Source organism: Macaca fascicularis, chromosome 1 (genome assembly GCF_037993035.2).
Source record: "Macaca fascicularis isolate 582-1 chromosome 1, T2T-MFA8v1.1".
Classification (NCBI taxonomy): domain Eukaryota; kingdom Metazoa; phylum Chordata; class Mammalia; order Primates; family Cercopithecidae; genus Macaca; species Macaca fascicularis.
In genome coordinates this window covers 167,945,382-167,969,444 of record NC_088375.1, presented here as the reverse complement: position 1 = coordinate 167,969,444, position 24,063 = coordinate 167,945,382, and the positions used below count along the sequence as shown (strand labels likewise).

The 24,063-nt window shown below is 36.7% G+C and overlaps 1 protein-coding gene across 48 annotated transcripts in view; it reads left to right on the top strand.

Annotated features, from left to right (window-relative positions):
• Nucleotides 1-24,063, top strand: part of SGIP1 (SH3GL interacting endocytic adaptor 1) — a 215,892-nt gene that overhangs the window by 167,187 nt on the left and 24,642 nt on the right. For all 48 annotated transcript variants that reach the window (XM_045369555.3, XM_045369551.3, XM_005543131.5 and 45 more), the window contains one exon: nt 17,439-17,550. In XM_045369555.3, the coding sequence (XP_045225490.2) occupies nt 17,439-17,550 (112 nt within the window). The remainder of the gene's footprint in view (nt 1-17,438; nt 17,551-24,063) is intronic.

The following is a 24,063-nucleotide window of genomic DNA, read 5'->3' as shown; positions in this document are numbered from 1 at the left end:
AGGCTTCTAGGGAGGACATAAATGTACAGAATTCATGTGAGAATTCTACTGATGGGAAAGCTGGAGAGCAGGTGTTACCTTCTGTTCCAAGCGTGTCACCATGCAAGGAGGACCTAGTTGGTGAAAATATCATTTTGCTTGGATTCAGCATATCTGGGGTGCTGCTGTTTTTGCCAGTAATGCTGATGCAATGTATCGCTGATGAGCGCTTAACATGGGCTACATTCTGAGCTAGTTACTCCACATCCACAAGCTCATGTCACTCACACAACAGTCCTAGGAAGTGGGTACTATTGTTAATCACATTTTACAGATGAGTAAACAGAAGCTCTGAGCACTTAGGTAACTTCTCTGAGATTACACAGCTAGTTGGTGGTTAAATCCGTTAAAGGGGAGTTACTGATAACACAGCTAGTCAGTGGTTAAATACGTTAAATGGGAGTTACTATTATGTCACAAAACTGATGTTCCTAACCACTATGCTACTCAGGTCTTGGTTGTGTCACTCAATAACCATGCGATCTTGATATTTAATGTCTCTGAGTCTCTGTTCTATCATCTTTAAAATGGAAAGCATAATACCCACCTCTCAGGATAATTAGGAAAATCAGATAAGATACATTGTTTTTGTTTAATAAAGTACTATACATAGGAAAGGTTTTAAATTATCCATGCCTTGAAGTTGCATCAAATTAAATAAGAATTAAAGGAAGACACCAAGAAGGTATTGCATCCAAGATGCATTTGTTTCTCATTTCTGGTCTCTTCCTGGTCTCTAAAGTGATCTCATGGGTGTCTGAGGGTGACTATGCTTAGAAGCTTCTTGTGTGTCTATCAGACTCACTGATAATGTAGTTTCTTCCTCTTATGGCCATAATGGTCCAAAAAACAGTTGTTTCTGAATATGTCTCTCATGCAAAAGAAAACACAATCCAATAGGTTTAAAATAGATAAACATTGGGCAGCATTTGCTTTGCTCAAGATTGAAGCCTTTCACTCCCCATAGAGGAACGGAACCCTGCATGTCAGCTGCACTTCCCTGGGTGCAAAAGTAGATTCTAGAACAGGACTTCTCATCTGACTGGAGTAATCAAATGGGGAACTAACAACAATAGCAGAAAGTCCTGAGCCCCCCAAAAAGAAGGGTTACTATGTGTGGACAATTTTAAAACCTGAAGTGTAAGTTAAATAGCTCCCCAGAGCAGGAAAATGAGTAACAGAATAGAAAAGTTAAAGAATATTCACTCGTTTATTTCTGCATTCAGTGCTTCACAACCAGTCCATGAGCTCTTCTTAGCTACAAGCCCTTGTGCTGGAATTATGGAAGTGAAATAATACAACTTCTGCCTTCCAGTAGTTCACAAGAAATAGAAGAACAGAAGAAATAGAAGAGTTTGGCACTTCCTATATAAAGCATCCTGTAGCAAAGGCAATGGTAGAATTGCAAAAATGTTCTAGTAGTTAGGGTGATGGAAGAAATGGGAGCAACATTATACCTGCATAGACTCTACTTTGAAGCACTATAACATGTTGCTATGTTAGAGTCTAATAGAAAATCTTATGAGATATGTAAATGTTAACCTAAGCTATATTTGGTATTATCCTAGTATTAGAAATAATTAACGCATATCCATTTGCTCTCAGTACACATATACATACATATGCACACACACACATGCACACACACATAGAGATAATAGAGAAAAGGATATGGAATATATATATCATATATGATATGATATGGAATATATGTGTCATATATGATATGATATGTATCACATATATTCTATACCATATGTATGATATATTGATATATTGACATATTGATATAGTATACATATATAGTATGTCAGCTATATCATATTTTACATATGATATGTATCATATATAATATATGACTAATCTACAGTATGATATATATGTTTTCATATATGATGTATATCACATGTTTTCATATATGATATATATCATGTTTTCATATATGATATATATGAAATATGGAATATACATGGTATATTGCATATCATAGATATTTCATATCACATATATAAAGAGAAAAAGAACTCTGTGTGTGTGTATGTGTGTGTATGTGTGTTTATGCATGAGTTCTGGAATAAGCCTTCTAAATCTTAGTTACAACCTCAGCACAATGTGTGACTTTAGGCAGGTTACTTAACCTCTCTAAGACTTAGTTTCCTCCTCTGAAAATTGGAGTAATAATGGCACCTCTTTCATAGGGTTGTGGTCAAGATTAAAATTAAACACTGAGAACAGTGCATGCAAAGCACTCAGATATAAGCAACTGTTGTCCAACTTCATGCATCCTTTGCTTGTAACACGGCTGTGTTTTACTTAGTTCTTGGCTGCTTTGGAGAAGTTTCAGTTGTAGCATTCTTGTCTTCTTCTACATGAAAATATGACAATTTGATTCTGCTGTGAGTTGCTACGTGGTCTCCCTTCCTTGTCAGCAGAGATGATAAGCAGTGTTTTCTGTGCTGGTATGCAGCAAGACAATGATTTGGAAGCATCACGCCACTGCGTTGCTGTACACCCTTTGCCTCCACTAGAGCCCATTATTAAAGCTGACTTGTTGAGACTAATGTTCTGCATGGCAGTGTCCTCCTGGGGGTTCTGTGTTAACACTGATGGGAGATGTGGCAGAAAATCTTTTACCCTCTCTTTTATTAAAGGATTTGTAAATCATAGCACTTCTGCAGACTTGACAAATGATTTCAAACTTCCTGAGAAAAGAATGGAGAAGCTGAGAATTCCAGGGGGAAACTGCTTCATCTTTGGATGGTTCTGAGCCTTCAACATGCAATTGCTGGCTGATGACCTCAATAGAGTTTGTTCCTATTATGTCTTTTAAGAAGAGCTGTCCACAGACTTCGGCTGCCTACCCCATTTCAGAATACTCTTTTTATGAACCTCTGACATAAATGAATGAAGAAAGTATACTAGTGATTCAAAGAGATTTTACTAAGACTCAGAAGAAGCTCCCATTTATAAGCCTTTTTAAGTGTCTGGTGTGGATATATTTGATCAGCACCACATATACTCCAAACAAATTTTAGACAGTTACTTGTATAAGGTTTTTGCAAACTATAAAGTACTATTCAAAAGTAATCATTTCCTAAGATAATAATTAGTATTAAGGTATATTTGATACGTGCTAGGCATGTGCTAAGAATTTCATATTAATCGTTTCGTTTATTACATCAAAGATTGACTGGGAGACATTAACATAAGGCATTAACATAAGTCACTGTCCTTAAGATTTTAACCTGTTTATGTCTTCAACTATTTTGCACTGTGTGTGTAATCATTTCTGCCACATCATGGACTGTCAGCAGACAAAAAATGTCGTGGACTTTGTCTTCTCTTCTGCTGACTCTGCTGTACCCAGTCACCAGGACCCAAGTGAATATGGCCTTGAGGCTTCTTTTCTTGCTGACGCACATTCACACAGGCAGTGTGTGCTATTTACAACTGTGTTTCTTAGTCTTCTATTCAGTGTAATAACAGCATGACTTCCCCTAAGATCTGATTCAGAGAATTGAAATATGCCCTGAGAAAACATGAAAGGTTTTTCTGGAGAAGTGTCCCAAGGGTAATATTAATTGTTCAAGGATGTTTCGGAAAAGTTGCAATCATCACTGTGGCAAATGAATCTAGGAAGAGGAAGTATGAGTTATTTAATGTCGGTTACTCCTTTCCTTAGATTTTTGCCTTTTTTGGACTTTACACACAGCCCATTTACTATGAAACTAGCAGCTCAAATAGCAGGCTTTCAGGCAGTCAAACTGTGGCAGACTGCATTCTTCCTGCTTCTCCAATCATATTTATCAGTCTCATTGGGGGAATAACTTTCAGTAGTGCTCAAAATTACCAGCATCCAATTTGTAACTGCAAGGACCCATTCAAGAAATAAAAGAGAGTTCTCATAAGTGGGAGTTGAACAATCAGAACACATGGACACAGGGAGGGAAACAACACACACCGGGGCCTGTCAGGGGTTGGGAGGCAAGGAGAGGGACAGCATTAGGACAAATACCTAATGCACGTGGGACTTAAAAACTGGATGACGGGTTGATGAGTGCAGCAAACCACCATGGCACATGTATACCTATGTAACAAACCTACACATTCTGCACATGTATCCCGGAACTTAAAGTAAAATTTAAAAAATAAATAAAAAACAAAATTTTTCTGAATTCCAGTTATATTAAAACAAAAACAAAACAAAACAAGAGAACTTCTTCATTACTTTGGATCACCAATGTATTTCTTCTTTTTAATGAATTATTGTTTTCAGTATAATCTGAAACTTTTTTTGTTATAATTTGCTTCTTACTATCAAACCATTTATTTTAATTTGGTTACTCATCTTCATTACCTTTATCTCACATTTTAATCAAATATTTTTAATTTTGTATATATTTTATATTATGCATAAGATATAAACTATATATTATATAATATATAAAATATTATAAATATTTATACTATAAAATATATATACTATAAAATACATAATATAAAATATTTATACATAATATATATTTATATGTATCATATAATTTATATAGAGAGATAATATTTATATATAATATATATTATAAATAAATATTTTAATAAATATAATAAATATCTATAATATTTGATATTTTAATCTAAATATTGTCTTTTCTTTTTGATAAATAAATGTAAAGATGACAAAAGAAAAAAGAAATAAAGAAGAAATGTAGAAATCTCAATGATATTTAAAATTCCAAAGTCATAATCAATATATACTTACATTTTTTCCTCAATATCAAAGTAACACACATTACAGAAAACTTGGAAAAATAGAAAGGTATTTTTAAAAAGATCTATAATCAAATAACTGTAGATGACTGCTTTTATCATTTTGATGTTTTTCAGTTCTAAGATTTTGCATGTGAATGTGAGTCTGCGTGTGTGCGTGTATAGTTTGTATTATCACACAGTGTATAATTATGCATCATTTTATTTTAACATATGCTAGTATTCCGCTTGACACTTCAAAGAATTTAGAAATAGCTCACAGTTGGCTTTATTGTGATCATGACATTAATTTAAGCATATTATTACTTTTAAAAATTCAAACATGGGAAAGTATAAATAAAAGAGTAAATATCACCCCAGAATCACACTATCTAGAGAGTAGTAGAAATAACATTTTTGATGTTTTGGTGAAAATTTTTGATGAAACCCTCTCTGCATGTATCTGCACACACACACACTGACACACATACACACACACACTGACACACATACACACACAAATATGTGTGCTGCATTTACTTGATCCCAAGAAGCCATTCATTGGGATATGCTCCATTGTTTTCACAAGTTTTTGGGTGCAAAATAAACTTTTTCAAGTGTAGAAAAGCATTTTTTTTCCTGACCAATAATAATAGACAAATGCAAGCCACTATCTTCGGTATAACCATCAGAAACTGAGCCTAAATCTATTTCGTATTCAGAATCTGCAGACACATCTGAATCACTTCTGGCCATCAGCAGTTACAGTTAATATCATAGTGGCGTGATGACTTTTCTATACCATATGTTTATAACTTTGACCTCTTTATACTCTTTGCATTGATGGTTTAATTTTGTGACACATCAAAAATTCCAGAATTTTATCTGTATTAGCTTTCCGGAATTTACTTATAAATTGTTGCAAAGTAAACAATTTCCTTGAAAGTCAACAAGAAATTTTTGACAGATGCAGTTTTAGCATCTGAGTGTCCCTTTAGGATGCATATCAGTCATAACCTACTCGTTTCATCTTTCAAAATCCTGTAGCTTAGATTCCAAAGAATGTGGCAGTTTCTCCCACCAGCAGTTGCACAGTCTGGTAGACGACTGTTAATTTTCCAAGAGAGTTGATGAGTTGTCCCGGGGCGTTCACATCTTTGGCCCTTTTAAGCCTGAGATTAGTGCTTCTCAAACTTTTTTTTCATTATCCCTCTTTCCTTGCCCAGAGAGCCTCTATTAGACCTTGTTTTTCCCTAATTGCTCCCCAAGTCGAATTCTAATATCACAGATGTACTGTACATCTGGTCATGTGCTATATGTATATTTGTGTGCTTTATATATTTAACAAGTAAGATTTCTTTCACCTTCCCCAAAGAACCAATTTTTACTCCCTTTGGGGTGATACTTCCGCTTTGAGAAGGCATGCTATGCCTGCAGCTACATCTCGGATCACAACTTCCTAGGATGTAGGGGTGAACATCTTTAACACAGGGTAGGGTTTAATAATACAATGGAAGTTAGACCTGGTTTTCAGTCCCACCTCCCCTACTTACTGTAGAGCAAATTACCTTGAGCAAGTTATGTAACTTCACTAAGGTTTAATTTAAAAGAGTGTATCTCAAATAGATGTTTTGAGATTAGAAGACATGAGGCATGTAATGTGTTCAGCACAGTGGCCATTGTATACAAGTGCTTTACATAAATTAGCTTTTGATATATTTATTCTTATTCTTCATAGTACCACGCTATAGCTGGCTGTTTCCGATGCTTGATCAAACTCTCACTGCTGTCTATGTGAAAGTGTTTAAAATTTGGCTGTATGAGCCTTCATACTAAGACAAAGGAAATCCTGTTTTTAGACTACCTGAGGAAATCAATTTGAACAAGTGTACATTCACTTTTCTTTCATTTTTATTATGGCTTTGTCTTCTGCCTTATGTTCATATTTAACAGTATTGTTCTGACTTCAATAATAAAAAGAAAGTATAATTTTCTCATTTTCTGAGTCAAACATTTTAGGAAGTTAATTCAAGTGGGCATTAATTTTGGATGACAGTTTAGGTGCTCTAGGCAAAGACCCAGGTTGAAGACAAATTCTCTACCAAACATGGAGAAAAGTGTCAATTGATTGTATGTTTCTGGACTGAGCAGAATTTGAAAAGTGAAAAAATATATATGCACATGAAATATATATATAACCAGGGCAAGTGAGCAGAGATTTATGAGGAGGAAGACTGGAAATAACTCTAATCCTATTTACATACTCAGAAATCCCGTACTCTTAATTCTACTCTATGAGAACTGACTTTCTTATTTATTTATTTATTTATTTATTTATTTATTTATTTAGGGCATCCAAGCATGTTTATTAATCATTCGAATTTCTTTTTTATTTTAACTGTTATACTTTAAGTTCTGGGATACATGAGCAGAACATGCATGTTTGTTACATAGGTACACATGTGCCATGGTGTTTTGCTGCACCCATCAACCCGTCATCTACATTAGGTATTTCTCCTAATGTTATCCCTCCCCAACCTCCCGCCCCCAACAGGCCCCAATGTGTGTTGTTCCTCTGCCTGCGTCCATGTGTTCTCGTTGGAGAACTGACTTTCTTAAGTACACTTTCCTCATTTTCATGAAGGAGAATATGCAGCATTCTGAAAAGTATGTAGCAAGGATAACTCACCCAGTGCCACTGTGGGTGAGGACGAGGCCTATGGGGCTCTTATATGGAAAAGTGTGGAGTCAAGTGAATCTAGATTTGAATTCTGACTCCACCATTTACTGGCTGCAAAAACATGGGTAAATGCTTCTCTCCTCTCGGACTCAGTTTCTTGATCTGTAATACGTAGTAATGCCTATCTGGACACCTGGTTGTAGTCATAATTAAATGATGCACTGTGTGTAAAGCATAAAAGACAGTATCTAGCTCATAGCAAGTACTCGATAATATTGTTCCTCCCCTTTTGAGGTTTGCCCTTTTTCCTTTGTATTCTCACTCAGCAGGTCAATTGATGCTACTCGGGACAGGAGAAGCCAAGGCAGCACTTACAGAAGCTTCTTGACGTTTTTAAGCTTCAGTTTGTCAGCTGTAAAATGGGGATAACAATACATCTTTCTTAAAAGTGTGAGGATTTAATAAGGAAATGCGTGTGGAACATTTAGCACAATCCCCAGAATTCAGAAAGTATATGTTCTTTTAGTTCTCATGGTAGCATTATTATCAATTAGATTAGGTGATGGTATAAGAGTATCAAAACACTCAAGAAAATATTATATAGAGATAGATATTTATATGCAGCATGTACACACACAATTTACACACATATAAGATATATTTTATATATCATATATTTTATATAATATTTTATATAATCTAAGCCAACTACAATCATAATATTCCAAGATTTAGAGAAAAGGGAAAAAAATTAAAAAATTGTATGTGATAACTTTATTTTGACTTCTTTTCTCCCAAATCTATCCTAAACATTTTTGAAAAGTTTTTGCTATGATAAACAAGTAACTTCACTTCAGCTAAGATTTACAATGTCACAGGAGCATACTTACCTTTTCAAGTTAAGCTCTCATGATACAGTTCTTTCTACTGAACTATATAGAAAGAATTTCTACTTTTCTTTTTATGCTTTCCTCATTTACTAAATGCATCTGGTGCTGAGGAGAGCCTGAAACAGTATGTTACATGTCATGACTGTGAGGCAAATTCTTCTTCACTGCTAATGATAATGGCTGCCAAGTTATTGAGTTTTTACTGTGTGCCAGGTACTGTAATTTACACAAACTAATGAAACTCTTTGTCCCAGTGTTCACTCTTGGTTACCTTGCAGTTACTAGATTCTGAAGACAAGCAAAGACCACAGCAACATGAAACTATTTACTTATAATCTTAGTCCTCATTCTAATACACTTTTTCCCAAATTAACACTGGTGTCCATCCCCACCCATTACATGAATGCAGAACCCAATAAGTTTTCCCGTAGACATCTGATCATATAAACAATGGATATACCACGCAAATACAGTGCATATTTATTGCAAGTGAAATTGCCAGTCTTAGAAAGGATATAGGATTCCATGAAGTCTATGAAACTGGTGATGTAAAGCTTTTCATCACACCCAAAGTCATTGTCAGTTTAGAATTTAACAGAAATTAAAACTATTAATTACTAAAAAAGAGGGAAAAGCATAAGCTTACATCCGAGCCACTTCAAAACAAAGACGAGAAACTGAGAGACCCTTAGAATAATGTATAAAACTCTCAATTAATTCTGCAATAATGCTCTATTGATGATCATGAATCAAAGCCAAACCTAAATCTTGGGTGATGTGTAAAGCTGTAATACAATTTTATCAGAAAAATATACCCTTCCCAAAAATATCAACACAAATTATTTTTATTCATTCTAAGAACTCAATTATTAATGTAGCTTAAACTTTGTTAATAAAAGATCGTTTCACAAGTTTAATTTATGACAGGTTAGAATCTCAATCAAACCTGTCTGTCATTATGTACTATGAAATTTTAGTATCCATTTTAAGTACCTTAATTGTTAAATGACTTCTCTGTTATTGACTATCCTCAAATAACAAGAACATAGAACATCCTGTATCATCATATTTAATCCTCCGAATGTCTGCAAAAGGTACTCTCTTCATTTTACAATATGATGAAGCTGAAACTCAGAGAGGTCAGGTAATTTTTCAGGGTCACAGAGTAAGGGTAAAACCCAGATTCAGAATTAATCCAATCTCTTTCCAACATTCTTTCTCTTTGTCCCTGCATTATATATAACATATTCTATAAATTATTATACAGTTGGGTCTCATTTATCTTTTTCCTAATTCTAACTAATACAATCAGCTTTTAAAGAAAAAACTAGTCTAATTTTCACTCTTCGCTACTTCATATATCTTCTGGAGCATTGTCTCTCTTCTATGCACTCTGAGGCTTTCTGATGTCTCCATCTGTTGGTTATATCCCTGTATTGTCATCCCTGGGCATAAGGGTCATTTGCCCCCTGCCTGCAGCAGATCTGGTAGGGTGGGCGGTTGTTTGGCCTGATAGCCTGCAAAATGGGGACAGTCGGTAAACAAATCAGACCACTCTCTCTTGCTGTCCATGCTTCAGATTGTGTTTTCGGGGTGACTGTTTCCAACCTCAGATGAACAGAAGGTAAAATATGCAGCTGTCTTGGCATCTGGCATTAGTGGTGCAGATCCTTCCTGCATTTGGATAAGATTGGGAGCACTGGTATTATTGTCCCAATTTAACAGAGGTGAAGCTAGAATCATTGACCATCTCAGGTCAAATATTGAAGAAGCACAGTCAAGACTGAAGCCCACACCCTCTGACGCCATCCTAGACTCCTTATTGCAGGCATTTGTTATCTGAATTTGAGCAGGTTACTTAAGCACTCTAGCTTTCCTATAAGAAACAGTTGTTTGAAATAGCACCTACTTGGTAAGATGGTGGTGCAAATTAAGGAAGATAACACACGTGAATTATTGCACAGAGTATGAATACATTACATAATAGATATTACCATTTATTGTTAATTTTGTGAAAATGCCACAATACCCCCAAGGGAGCCACTAGTTTGACATAAATTCATACTAAATGTAAAACTGAAAATACGTTGTCTTCATGAGCTGGCTTTGATGAGAGAAAGTGCTAAACTTCGACATTGCAAAGTGAACGAGATTATATGGAAAATGGAGAAAGTGCACAGGAAGAGGAGACTGGCCTGCCCGAATGCAGGCTTGCTCACTGCACATGATTGGCAGAAGTGCATAGGAGGCACCTTGATTAAACTCAGGAGGCAAACGCTCCTTTATTTATAAAAGAAAACCTTATACTTGTATTTAATTTCTGTACCTGTGCATTTTGCTTTTTTTCTCTTTCCTCTTTTTTTTCTAATTTTTTATTTCTCTTCTAAAAACTCTCTTCCTCTTCTTTAAACACTTACATATACAATCTGTTCTCCTTCCCCACGTTCATTTTTCATTTGTCTTCCCATGAAATGCTTTCATAAATTAAGGACCTCATCTTTTAAAGATGTCAGAAGTCATGCTGCTATTAAGAATTTAAATTATTTTTAGCCTCAGCCTGTCTACATGTGTATATCTGTGTGACCTTGCTTGGTAATGAGAGTCACAGAAAACTGCCTTTCAGAAAACACACAGTCACACACTGGCGATTCTCTGTGCCCTCTTCCGTTCCTCAGAACCCCCTCAAAGCGTGCATGTCAATTACTTCCCAGTACTCTGGAGATGCTTTTCTGTTGGAGGTCCAGAGGCTAATGGCAGCAACTCATCCTTCTGGGGGTACCACAAATACATAATCAGGTTCCTAAGATAACTCTCTCCTGACTTCTATGCTCCTTGAGCCAGGTAGGGAGGATGGTGGCATCCGGAGTCAGGCAGTGCTTGGTTTGCATCACAGTTCTGTTTTGATTGTTTACTTGCCAGGTGACGATGGCAAGGCTATTGAATGACTTGAAACCATTTTCTCATCTGTAAAACAAGGGCAAGAATGGTACTTAGAGCGCTCATAAACTTACCTTATTACCAGGATTAGTAATTAATATAAGTAAAGTCCTTTGAATAGTGGTTGGTATGCAGTAAGAGATAGAAATTTTCATTGCTGCTACAATTACCATTAAGAGAGCCAGAAAACCTAAGATTGAATTTCAGCTTCACCACTTACCAGCAGGGTTACTTTGGGCTAGAGATAATTATACCTAACCTGTGTACACTCCAGTGTACAAAGCACATAAAGCCACGTTAGTGTTTGATTTTTGATGTTATTGAAGGACAGACAAAAAAACCATGTCAATAAATACTGCCTCCAATTGAATTCTTGGTAAATTATTATTAACAACAATAATACAATAATTACAATATTAGACTGTTCTCTAACTTCATACAGTGTTTCATTTGTAGTTAATATTATAATCCTCTTTTATACAATAAACTCCATAGAGGGAAGGATATGCCTCATACATTTCTGTGTATCCTTCGGCACCTAGCACAATGTCTAATTATTACAAGAACTCACATTTTAATAAATTAATTATGATTATTCAAATAATCAATTTGTTTATTTGAATAAAATAAACATGCATTCAACCAACTTTATCTCCTATTGACACAAGTATTATTATCAAGCTACTGAAATCAATATAATAGCTACCTATGTGATATGTGAAAAATTAGGCACACATGCACAGATTATATGATAGAATTTTAGTGACGGAAGGAAGCTGAAAGAATTCTGCGCTAACTCCATGCTCAGTGAAGAATTCTATTTGTTTTGTATCTCCCTTTGTTTCTGCCTAGAAACCTACTCAACTTCAAAGAACCAATTCTAATTCAACAACCTCAGTAAAGTTCATCCTGACAAAAATGACAGCAACAAAAACAATAATATTAGTCATATGTTTTCAAGTACATACCATGTTAAGTATTTCACAAATGTTATGCTGTTTGATGTTCACCATGAGCCTTTAACATTGACACTATCTTTATACCATTTTAAAGATGAGGAAACTGATTACAGAGAGACTTAAATACATTGTCCCTCGACATACAGATGGTAAGCCAAAGAGCCAGGATTCACACCGAAGTCTATATGACTCTAGAGTCCAGGTTTCCTTTATTAAATCAACTAATAGCATCTGCTATACCACTCATTTAGTAATTAGTCTTGCAGTGAACTAATCCCATAGTGATGTCACTTGAACCATCATCTTACCTAACCTCTTGTTTGCATACATTATTGTTATTTAGTTTTCCATATGTTTATGTCTTTTTTCCTGAAAGACTACATATTTATGTCCTCACCACTATCTTGTACATGGTAGTGTCTCAGTAAATACGACAGAGCCATCCAAATCTCCAGTGAGGGTATGCTGTTTCCAGGGCAGTTTATTTTTCTGTTAGAAAGTTATTCTTACTGTAAAAATTTTAAATGCCTATAGACGACTTAAAATCATAGGATCTTAAAACAAAGACACTATGCAGTCTATTGCCTTCATTTCATGATCGAGGGAACCTAAGTTTAAGAGATTTCCCCAAGACCACAGAGCTATTAACTTGCAGATCTATAGCCTTGAACTCTGGTCTCCAGAGTCGCTGTCTGTTAATATTATTTCAGTTATTAGAAAACAGTTTCCAGGCCCCTCTTAGTCCTCTTAGGCCATAAGGCTTGAATTTCTCATTATCTTGGACACTTTTCTGGTTTTAGCCCTGTTTTCCAATAATGCTACTAAACAAAAACTCTCTGAGGTGCTATGGGGGAATGAAAGCATTCATTTATTACTCATATCATTTTCACTGAGTATAATCTTTATGCAAAATACCTGGTATTCTTGTCAATTAAACATTGATCTGCCTTTTGATTTGGTCATTCTACTTTGTAGGAATACATTACATCTTAAGGAAATTAAAAAAGGAAAACAATACCAATTTAAACAAAGATGGATTTAGATTGCTATCTAGAAGTGGTTCAACATTTGGACAATGTTTGTAGAATAACAAATAGTTGCAGAAAATGATATGTAGACTAAATAGCAATAAAAAATATTGTAAGTGGGAAAAAGTAAAACACAAAATGGCATATCAATTGCAATGTATATGGATGTGAAGAAATTAGGGTTATAAATTTTGTATCCTTAAAGATAAGAAAGTTCTTTGTAAATGTTTGTTGTTTTGTGTGTTTCTCCTTCCCTGGCATCACTGATCAGTTCTACAATAAGGACTATAGTGCCCAGAAGTTATCATAGCTAGAGGATGTGTTGTTGGGGGACGTGGGGGGAGGTAGGTAAGGAGAAATGGGTCTTGATCATGCCACAGATGGCCTTGTGTATCATTACACTGAAGAGTGTGGTCTTTGACTTGTGTTCCAATTGCCATCTGTGAGCTTTAAAACAAAGCACACAAGCAAACAAAAAGCACTACAACCGTCATTTCTAGTGATGTGTCTCTTACTTGTCCTTTGATATAGCCCAAGCTAGGCAAGAGGTTTAGAACTCAACAATAGAAAATTGATGATCAACTAAAACCTCCAGGTGCTTTTTTTCACGTATTCTTCTACCAAGCAAGTTTTCACCAAACCACAATTGTTTCATTAATTTTAAACCTTGATATATAAGAATTTTACATTTGTTTCTGCTGATATTTTTCTTATAAGTTCCAGTTCAGTACCTCAAAATTATAAGAAAAATTTTAGCTCTTTTAATGAATCTGCCATGATGATCATCATAAAAGTAGCTAATCATTACTGAGTGCTTACTGTGGTTCAAGTGCGATGCTAAATGCTTTGCCTCATTTTATCCTCAGAACAGGCCTACAAAGTGGGTATCATGACATCATCCCTGCCAAAGATCATTTAGATAACAAGTGTCAGAGACAGGACTCAATCCCAGGTATGTCTGATGCTAAATCCCATGCTCTTAGCCACTACAATGTGCCATTTCTGAGCACTTTATTCAGTTTTATCCAAGCCACTAAAGAGCCCAAACTAGGGACCAGTCTCTGAGATAATCCACTAGACAGTTCCTTCGCAATGGATGTATAGCTACTGATTCATGCTCATTGGATACTGTGATTTATCTAATTGTCAATTCGCTTGGCAAGACTATGATCCATACAACTTTTACTATTTTATTCATAAGACTATCCTAGAAGACTATTAAATGCTTTGCAGAATTGAAAAATATTATGATGATGACATTCCCTTTATATACTAGCATCTGCTTCTCTCCTCATTTTTATCTTTTTTCCTAAGAAATCTCCTCATCTACATTATCGTCTCCTTCACTAAACTATGCATCACACTTTGAGCCTTGGTTCCATCAAACTGTAAAATGAAGACAATACTTACTTCATACATTTACATAGCTAGCGTGCTCTAAACTGACGTCCATTGTTTCAAATACTTCAGAGGCCTCCCATCTTCCATTCAGGGTGTTCTAACCCAAGTTCCAGAACCCCAAGAACCTCAGGAAATTTATAATGCTACTTTAAATAATAAATATGATATATATGTGTGTGATTTGCTCTGAAAAGTATTCTTAGATTTGTATTCGATTATCAAAAAGGAATTAGGATTTTAATGGCTATAAAGACAAATTTTCCTAAATGTTTATATAAAACTCTTCATGACCTAATTGCTAACTCCCCAAGCCTCATCTGCTTCCACATGTCACCCTTCAATACCCACCACACTCACATACACACACAAACAGTACCACACTTGCTGTGGTTTCTTAAATGTGTCTGCTCAGCTCCACACGTAGATACAAGGTAGACCTCCTTCCTTCTACTCTTTGTAAGATCATCTTCTTCCTCAGACCTATACAAGCATCATTAAGTGCTTTCATAGAGCTTTGCTCATTTTTTTAAAGAATTTATCAAATCACTCCATTTGCTTGTAGATTTATCTATCCTCCTCACCAAACGCTAAGTTTCAATCACGTAGTAGCAATGACCCTGATAGAGTGGTAACAGTCCAGCCCTCTTACCACTGTGGCCTAGTTTTAACCAACAGTTAGAGAAGCCATTCTTCTCCAGAAACTGGTAGTCGCTCAATAAACATTTGAACTAACAACTAAGAGCAACTAAACTGAACAACACCATTACAAAATAATGGCCTGTGTTTATTGTGCCTTTATTGTTTATAAATGTGCTTAAACCTTACTTTTCTGAGACCCAACCGTGGATAATTCAACACGTATTTAGTGGAAGGCCAATATCATCCAGGCTGGGTTTTAGGGACTGTCAAGGTCTCATTAAAGAAGCTAATGCCATTGTAACTCCCTTTTAAAATGTAGGGCTCCATGGGCAGCAAAGACTTAGCCATGCATACTCCAACTTCAGACTCACCCAGTGAGTCTGTAATTGCCCACTTGGTACATAATTGCATACTAAGAAGGCAAAATAATAATGTCCTCAGAGTCTAAGCTTTGAACTCATACATACCCCAGTGCCAATCTTAAACTTTATGCATACCAGCTGTGCAGGACTGAACAAGTTGTATAAACTCTTTGAGCCTTGGTTCCATCAAACTGTAAAATGAAGACAATACTTACTTCATACATTTACATAGGTAATATATATAAAACAGTAAGTGTGCAACAAATAATGTTAATGGAGGTAATTAAGATTGGTGACTGTTGATGATGTTGATGATCACAATGCTGCTGCTGATGACATCAGTACATTGAACTGTAACTCATTGAGGGCAAAGACCATGTGTTTTTGAATCCCCAACACCTACCATAATACCTGATACATAGTAGATATTAGATATTAGATAACTGTTTGTTAAATTAATTGTCAATTGCCAAGTCCAAGATATTGAAAGCCAAGAGGAGACAGAAAAGAGGCTAGCATGAACTAGAGTGATCAAGGAAAGCTTTATTGAGGAGGGAGGTGTACGAATGGTAGATTGTTTTCAGACCTGGAGAAGAGGACAAAAGTTATTGAAGGTGAAAGAAAACAAGCCTAACACCAAAGTATATAGTCCATGCTGGGAGTGGGGAGGAGTAAATGCATTTTGTTTGGCAGGAAGGGGAAGCAGTGCGTATGTGACATAATTAAATACTTTATGTAATAATTACCAAAACTTTACTGCTCAATACCATGCCCACAGATCAATAACAAAAACAATAATCTTAAATGTTGATGCTTTCAGAAGCTACAGGTTACAGTAAAATGATACAGAAAAATGTTTCATTTAGAACACTGCATCGTATGGTGGGAAAAACGTGAGTTCCATAGGGAGATACACCTAGGTTTGAATTTTTGTTTTGCCATTTAACTAACTATATTATCTTAGGCAAGTCACTTACATGGAGCTTCCGTTTCCTCTGCTATAAAATGGGAATAATCATACCTATCCCACAAGGCCAATGTGGAATTTGAATGAGATTATTCGTGCAAGGCACCCATGTTCGTACAGACATGCCTTGCCCATGTCTGCATGAACACCTGTGTATAGCAGGTGTTCAACAGATATGAGAGCTGGCGTTATTTTTAATAGTGTGAATTAGTGCATTTATGTCTTGTGCTAAGTCAATGTGTATATTTTGGTTGTGTATGTTTTTGGACATGTAAACTTGAGCTTACTTGGTCTGAGAGTAACTGGGCTTTTTGAAATGGAAATAATCCAGGAAAAAAAATGGGTAATGTGATACCACTTGGCTGCTCTTCAAAATGAAGAAATGAAAAAAAGTTTTTAGTATGGGCAATTGATTGAACTGAATGCTCAAATAGGAAACTAATAATTGTCTTTATTAACCACCTGCTGTACAAACTGTCATGCAAATACTGCCTTATGTTTTATGCAAAACATTTGAAAACCCCTATGACTTTGTTCTGCTTGGATTTTCTTTTCTGTGCCAAAATACGTAATTGAATTAATTTCAAGTGTGTTTGTCTGTAAACTAGCCAAATATTTCCTTTTAAATACTTGAGCTCTATGTTGAATATACAGAGTTATGGTTCTTAGAACATTTTTTTAACATTAAGGGGTAGATTTTATTCCTTAATCCTTTAATGGGCTTTTAATTTCACATATACTAAAGTGTCTCTTAATTTCATAATAAATGAAAACTTTTCATTTCATGCAGGTTCTTCCAGGGGACCCAGCCCCCTAACCATGGGAGCCCAGGACACTCTCCCTGTTGCAGCAGCATTTACAGAAACAGTCAATGCCTACTTCAAAGGAGCTGATCCAAGCAAGTAAGCCTGATACTTGGTCCATGCAAAAAATAATTCAGTTAGCAATAGTAGGTGGCACAGCTACAATAGAGGTGAAAATGTCATTAGGAATATTGATTTCATGCTTTTTAAAATGTATCAAGAGAATTTACTCTAGAAACCTTTGATTCTGTTTTGGTTCTAGATAACTTACTCTAGAAACCTAGAAATCTTTGATTCTGCTTTGGTTGCAAGTAACAGAAAACTCTAACCCAGTCTGTCAACAATGAGGAAATTTATTGTCTCACAAGAGTAAAAGTACAGATCATGTCTTTTATTGTCTTAATCTTTCCTGGATGGGAATCACCCACGTATAAATTAAAACGATGGTTCACTGGAATGAGAACATGAAAGAAAAAACACCTTCCCAAAACACTCAAAGTATCAAGGGAACAAATTTTCTGTGACCCTTATTAAGTAAGGAAAAACTGGCCAAAAATGAAAGAGAAAGAAAAAAACTATAATCAGAGCAAAGTAAAAATTCTAGGGAGAGTTCACCACCTTCTATTTACATGAGCCTGATTTCACTTATACATGTACATACTGACAATGGACTTGGTCTGAATGCATACATTTATATAATTAAATATTTGACCTCTTGCTAAGGAATTCCATAGATAGGATTCAGAAAATCGATGGTTTCCCTCAAATTATATTGTGTATTTTATGTGTGTGCACATGTGCATTATTCTATAGAAAAGGTCTATAACATTTATCACTTAACAAAGGGATTTGTAATCCAAAAAAAGATTAAAAGTGATTAGTGATCTACACCGAAAACTAAACAACTAAGTCAGACTTAGTTTCAATAGTGTCATTAATGTAATTCCAGGTCTGAATATGATCAATAAAGGGAACGCCTACGTGAGGAAAGAACTGCTCTTAGTTTTTTTACTTACAAAGACTAGGGCTTGGAAAAACTTAATATCTATGACATAAGAACTGGAGACCAGACATGGTGGCTCACACATGTAATCCCAGCACTTTGGGAGGCTAAGGCAGAAGGATTGCTGAGGCCAAGGGTTCGAGACCACCCCTGGCAACATAGGGAGATCCTGGCTCTGCAAAAAATACAAAAATTGTCTGAGTGTGGTGGTGCACACCTGCAGTCCCAGTTACTTGGGAAGTTGAGGTGGGAGGGTCACTTGAGCCTGGGAGGCAGAGGCAGCAGTGAGCCATGATCACACCACTGCACTCCAGTCTGGGTGACAGAGCAACACCCTGTTTCAGAAAAATAAATACAATTTTAAAAACCGGAGAAGAAAAAGTCAATGTGTATATAGAAATCTAAAACTCGAAATCTAACAATATTATACTGGAAAACTAATATAATTAGTCACTCCACCTTTAAGTGTACTAGCCAGCCGCTAGGATCTATCAACTTCATGTCTCTTTAAACATCTAGGTTTCATTCTATGCCCAGAATATTATAGAGAAACAAACACTGTGGACTCTGGATTTTCCATGTCTTTTCTCTTTCATCCTCAAAACAGAAAGGCCATTTGCCACATCCCTGTATCAATAGAAATTACAAGCTACCTCTTATAGAGCATACTGAACTGTTAAAGCAAGTAGACACCATGAGCGTTAGCTGTAGATATGCTTTATTCATACATATTTGTTCTGTAGAATCTTCTTTGGATAAAGGATTTGCATAATTTTCTGTTATTCCAGTTCTAAGAAATACTTACCACTGACTACTGACCATACCTTAGAAAATCAGGTTGGCCTGAATTGAGAAAAGCAGACAGAAACACCCTTCTACATTTTTATTTATTTTTTGAGATGGAGTCTCACTTTGTCACCGAGGCTGAAACACAATGGCACAATCACAGCTCACTGCAGCCTCAACCTCCCAGTCTCAGGCAATTCTCCCACTTCAACCTTCTGAGTTGCTGGGACTATAGGCACACGCCACCACACCTGGCTAATTTTTGTATTTTTTGTAGAGACAGGGTTTTGTCATGTTGCCCAGGCTGGTCTTGAACTCCAGGGCTCAAACGATCTGCCCACCTTGGCCTCCCAAAGAGCTAGGATTACAGGTGTGAGCCACTGTGCCTGGCCAGAAATGCCCTTTTTAAAAATTAGAGTAGTCAGGAGTGTGGAGTGAAAGTGTATACCTAAGTGAAAACCACTGGGGATCCACAAGAATGAATTCATCTTTGTCTGCTTCCTAATTGGCTTTCATTCGTTCATCCACTAATTTATTCAGGGAGACCTAATTGGTCTCCCTTCTTCCACTTTTGCACCCCTACAAAGTCTCAACATACATGTCACTCTTCTGCTCAAAATCCTCCTATCTTGTTCAAAGTAAAAACAAAATGCTTCATAATACTCTTACGAGACCCTCCATGATCTGCCCTTGGAGACTCCCCCAGCCTCACCCCAGTGGCTGTTTCTCTGATCCCATCTCCATCACTCCTTTCCTTATCCCTGACCATGCCTCCAACCCTCACCTCCATATTCACTCCAGTCTAGCCACATGGCCTCCTGGCGTCTCTCTTCCATCACCCCAACCCATCCGCACCTCAGGAGTTTTCATTTGCTGCACTTTCTGCCTTCAGATGCTTTCTCTCCTAGGTTCTTCTCCTGGGTTCTGAGTGACTTGTCCCCTCCTTCCCTTCATGATTCTTCAGTAAATTTATCAAAGAGACCTTCCCTGTCCATTCTGTATAAAATAATAGCAGAGCTCCCCACCCCGTCAACATTTTCTTCCTCTTTACCTCACATTCTCTGTCTCCATAGCCCTTCTCTCTTAACATCTTTTTTGTTGTTGTTGTCCATTATTTGTCTTCTTCCTTACTAGAATGTAAACACCATGAGAGCTGGATTTTGCCTGTTTGGTTCACTGTTGTGTCCTCAGCTAAACAGGACAAGGCATATTTGCTGAACAAGTTAAATTGAATTACTCTCCTAACATTTACAAAATGGCTACTATGTACCTGCCATTGTGCTAGACAGGAGGCATATTGGTAATAAAGACAGCTCATATGCAAAATAGGACTTGTGCATAAATATAATAAAAAGTGCACCATAGAACACATGTAACTATGGTGCAATGGGAGTCAAGAAGCCCTTAATAACATATTTCTTAATTCCAGTAAGTGGTATAGCAGCCTATCCCCTGTCAGCCTGTCACAATATAAGCCAGAGTTTTCACCCTGGTTCAGTTTCCCAATACACTATGACAGGTGTGTAGGGTGGTCTGCACCTGTAAGCCTGGTGTCTGCAGCCTTGGCATTCCAATGACATGGCACTTGAGCCAAATTAATATTAGTGACCCTTCTAAATTAACTGAGCCTTTGACTTGTGGATGTATATCTGTTTTCAATTTTATTGCCACAAATAGTTGTAGGATGTCCTGTATGCTGGTAGGTGGGAGATCCAATATATTTCATTAAAATTTTGAAATCAGAAACTTATAAATGAGTAACTTATAAACATAAATGAATCATGAAGTGACACTCATATATTTAATTGCATCTTCAGCACCATGTTAATTGCTCTTCCTTTATTATTCACTTTCAAGGAAATAACTCAAGTTCTATCACCAGGTGGAAATAATGCCAACCAAGGTACCAAAGAGAGAAATGATGCAGCAAAGGCATTTGGATTTGATTTTGTCTATAGTTCCCTGTCATCCTGCATCAAAGCCATTTGTTCTCAGACCATCCACTGGGAACAGAAATCTACTATCTTAATTATTATATACTATGATATGTAACCCATTTAAATATAGTTATACTCTAAATATTCAGAGCACCTGTAACAGGTATTCTGACATGTAAGACTTTCTCAGTAGCTCACTGGCAGCGAATTCCTTGACCTTTGCTATTGATTGGGGAAACACATCTCCCACTGTTAGTTTCTTTTTAAAGAACCTTGGTGCTTAAAAATAAGGGTCAGAGATTAACTCTCTAATTCCCTGGAAAAGCTTAGGTTTCTCAGCTGTCTCTTATCCTTCTTTTATCGTCACATTTTAATTATTTATTCAGTATATGTCTTCCTGTTTAAACTAGAGGTTTGCACAAGGACCATTTGTCCAATTTGTCACTGCCAATTCTAGCACATTACATTGTGCCTGGTTTATTGTGTAGGCACCCTATAAATAAATATGTAAATGTATAAATTTATATTTTAAACACTGAGTTCTTACTCTGAGTTCCGCGTTATGCACCATTGCCTTCCCAGAACCTATGACACAGAACTTGCCTTCACAATAGTAAATAAGATGTGCACAAAACTGCAACGCAGTTTTCTAGAAAAAGATTTGTACCCACTCCAAGCAAACACAGAGAAAGGAAAAACCAAGGAAGGCTAAATGGAAAGGATATTAAGAAATGTTTTGGAAAGGCCTTCTTTTGAACTTAGTCTCATAATATGAAAAGCAGTACATAAGCCAAAGAAAGGGAATTGTAAAGAAAAGAAGAGAAGCTACATCTACAAAGATGTACACTGAGAAAGAGATCTGGGAGTTTAGTGAGCAGTACATATAAATCACATTTTATGAGAGAGATGCATCTCTGATGACCTCACACATTCCCTGAACAAAACTGGCCAGTGTTTCTGTGACCAGCGAATGGGTGCTGCCCATGGCACTAGGGAAAATCCAGTGTATAAGTCACTTGGCTGGTTGACTTTGAAGTTTTGCCATTTTTTGACAAATATTTCATTTATGAGGATTCACATGATTTCTTATTTTATTCATGAAGTAAGCATCTATTCATATTTCCATCTCGCATTATTTCCACATCCAAACTCACATGAAATGTAGCCACCTTGCATACTGGTAGGAACAATCCTTAAGTTAAAAATAAAATTATTTAGTGAGTATAGAAAATATTCCATTTGTTTATAGAACATTTCAGGTCAATTTAGACACTGGATGGGTTATTAAGTCAGCAAAAGTTCTGGCTCTGACAATTGTGATGCCGAAACGTAACTGAGGCTTCAGTACTTCTTACACAGGGCTACGTGGACTACCTCTCCCACCTTCTACCCGACACTAAGCCCTTTGAAAGCAGAGGCTATTTTGCTCATTTTTAAATTAACACCCCACTGGAAAAAATAATAATAACAACTTGCATAGTTAGGAGTGAATAGGCAGATGCCTGTCATAAATGCCACCTCCTCCCCTGTCTGACTTGCTTTCAAAACAGAAACTTTATCTCCTACCAAGACACCGTTTAGATCTCATTTTGAGCAACCTGGAAAGAAAACTGAGAAAATTCCCTACCAGTTAAAAAACAATTGAGCCACCACTGCTAATAACAATATACTGAGTGATGGTAGGTGCTGAAATCTAATTTTATAAGTGCTCTAATAGTTTTCTAATAGCTGCCAAACAATATTCTCCATGTCCACATATGGACAAATATCAAGAGTAGACTCAGCTTGAGGGGAAGTCAAGGCTCAGAACCAATTTGGCACTAGTATACAAACAGGGTTAATGGATCTAAAAGGTAGAGAAGGAAGGCAGCAGCTTGCTCCCAAACTGGGAGGTCAGCAGTGTTCTCCAGGAAAGATGGAGATGCAGACTTCCAGAAACCAAAAATCTCATTCAGAGCACTACAAAGTTATGGATTTAACACCTGAGTGAAGGAGGCTCACATGGCATCTTTAAGAAGCTCATCTGCTCCCCGTCTCTGCCCCAAACCCAGCCTTAAACATACAAGGCTATAGCAGTTCCTCATTTAAGCTATTTTGAATGTATGCCAGAGAGCTCCTCACCTGAACCAGGTGTGTTTCATCAATTAGAGTTACACAATATACAAGGTGACTATGGGACAATGTGGAGACCCCATGCTACAATGTGAGCAAAGTTTTCATTTATTAACATCAATTTCCCTAGAAAGTACATACCTGAACTGAGAGGTGAAGTACTATAAGAGTCAACTGTGGAGACATTGGAGGAAATCATAAAGAAGCTCACTCACTTTAAGTATTTACTGTTTCCCAAAGAAGAATGAGCTTCGTGAAATTTCTGCTTTAGCCAAGGTAGAATAACAGACCAGTTTACCCTTCTACCTCAAACAGCTGAAAAATGAGCAAAATATATAAAACAATGACTTGCAAGACACTGGACCTCAGGCGAAGGCAGTGATCCCTAAGAGAGGAGTTGCGCCCTATGATTGCTCCATCTTACTTCTTTGAGAGTTTTCAGGCCTAGCATAAGGAGAGCCCAGCTGACTTCCAGCTGCTCATGGGGAGGTGTTTCACTGAGGCATTCTACTACAAAACTGGCCGAGGGAAGTGCCAGGGGAAGCTAAGGTCGGTGGGTGCTGCCGCCACCATGCACTGCAGAAGATGGCAGTGGAGAAGGCATGAACATGGCAGGAGGCTGGAAAAGAATCCATCTGCATTGCAAGATCTGAGCATTGTGGCAGCCCAGCCAGTTGTATTCCATGAGTCAGATGACAGGCAAGCTGTCTGTGCTACCAGGCACTGGCAGAGCTAAATGACTTGCAAAACGCACACTCTGGGGACACTACATGC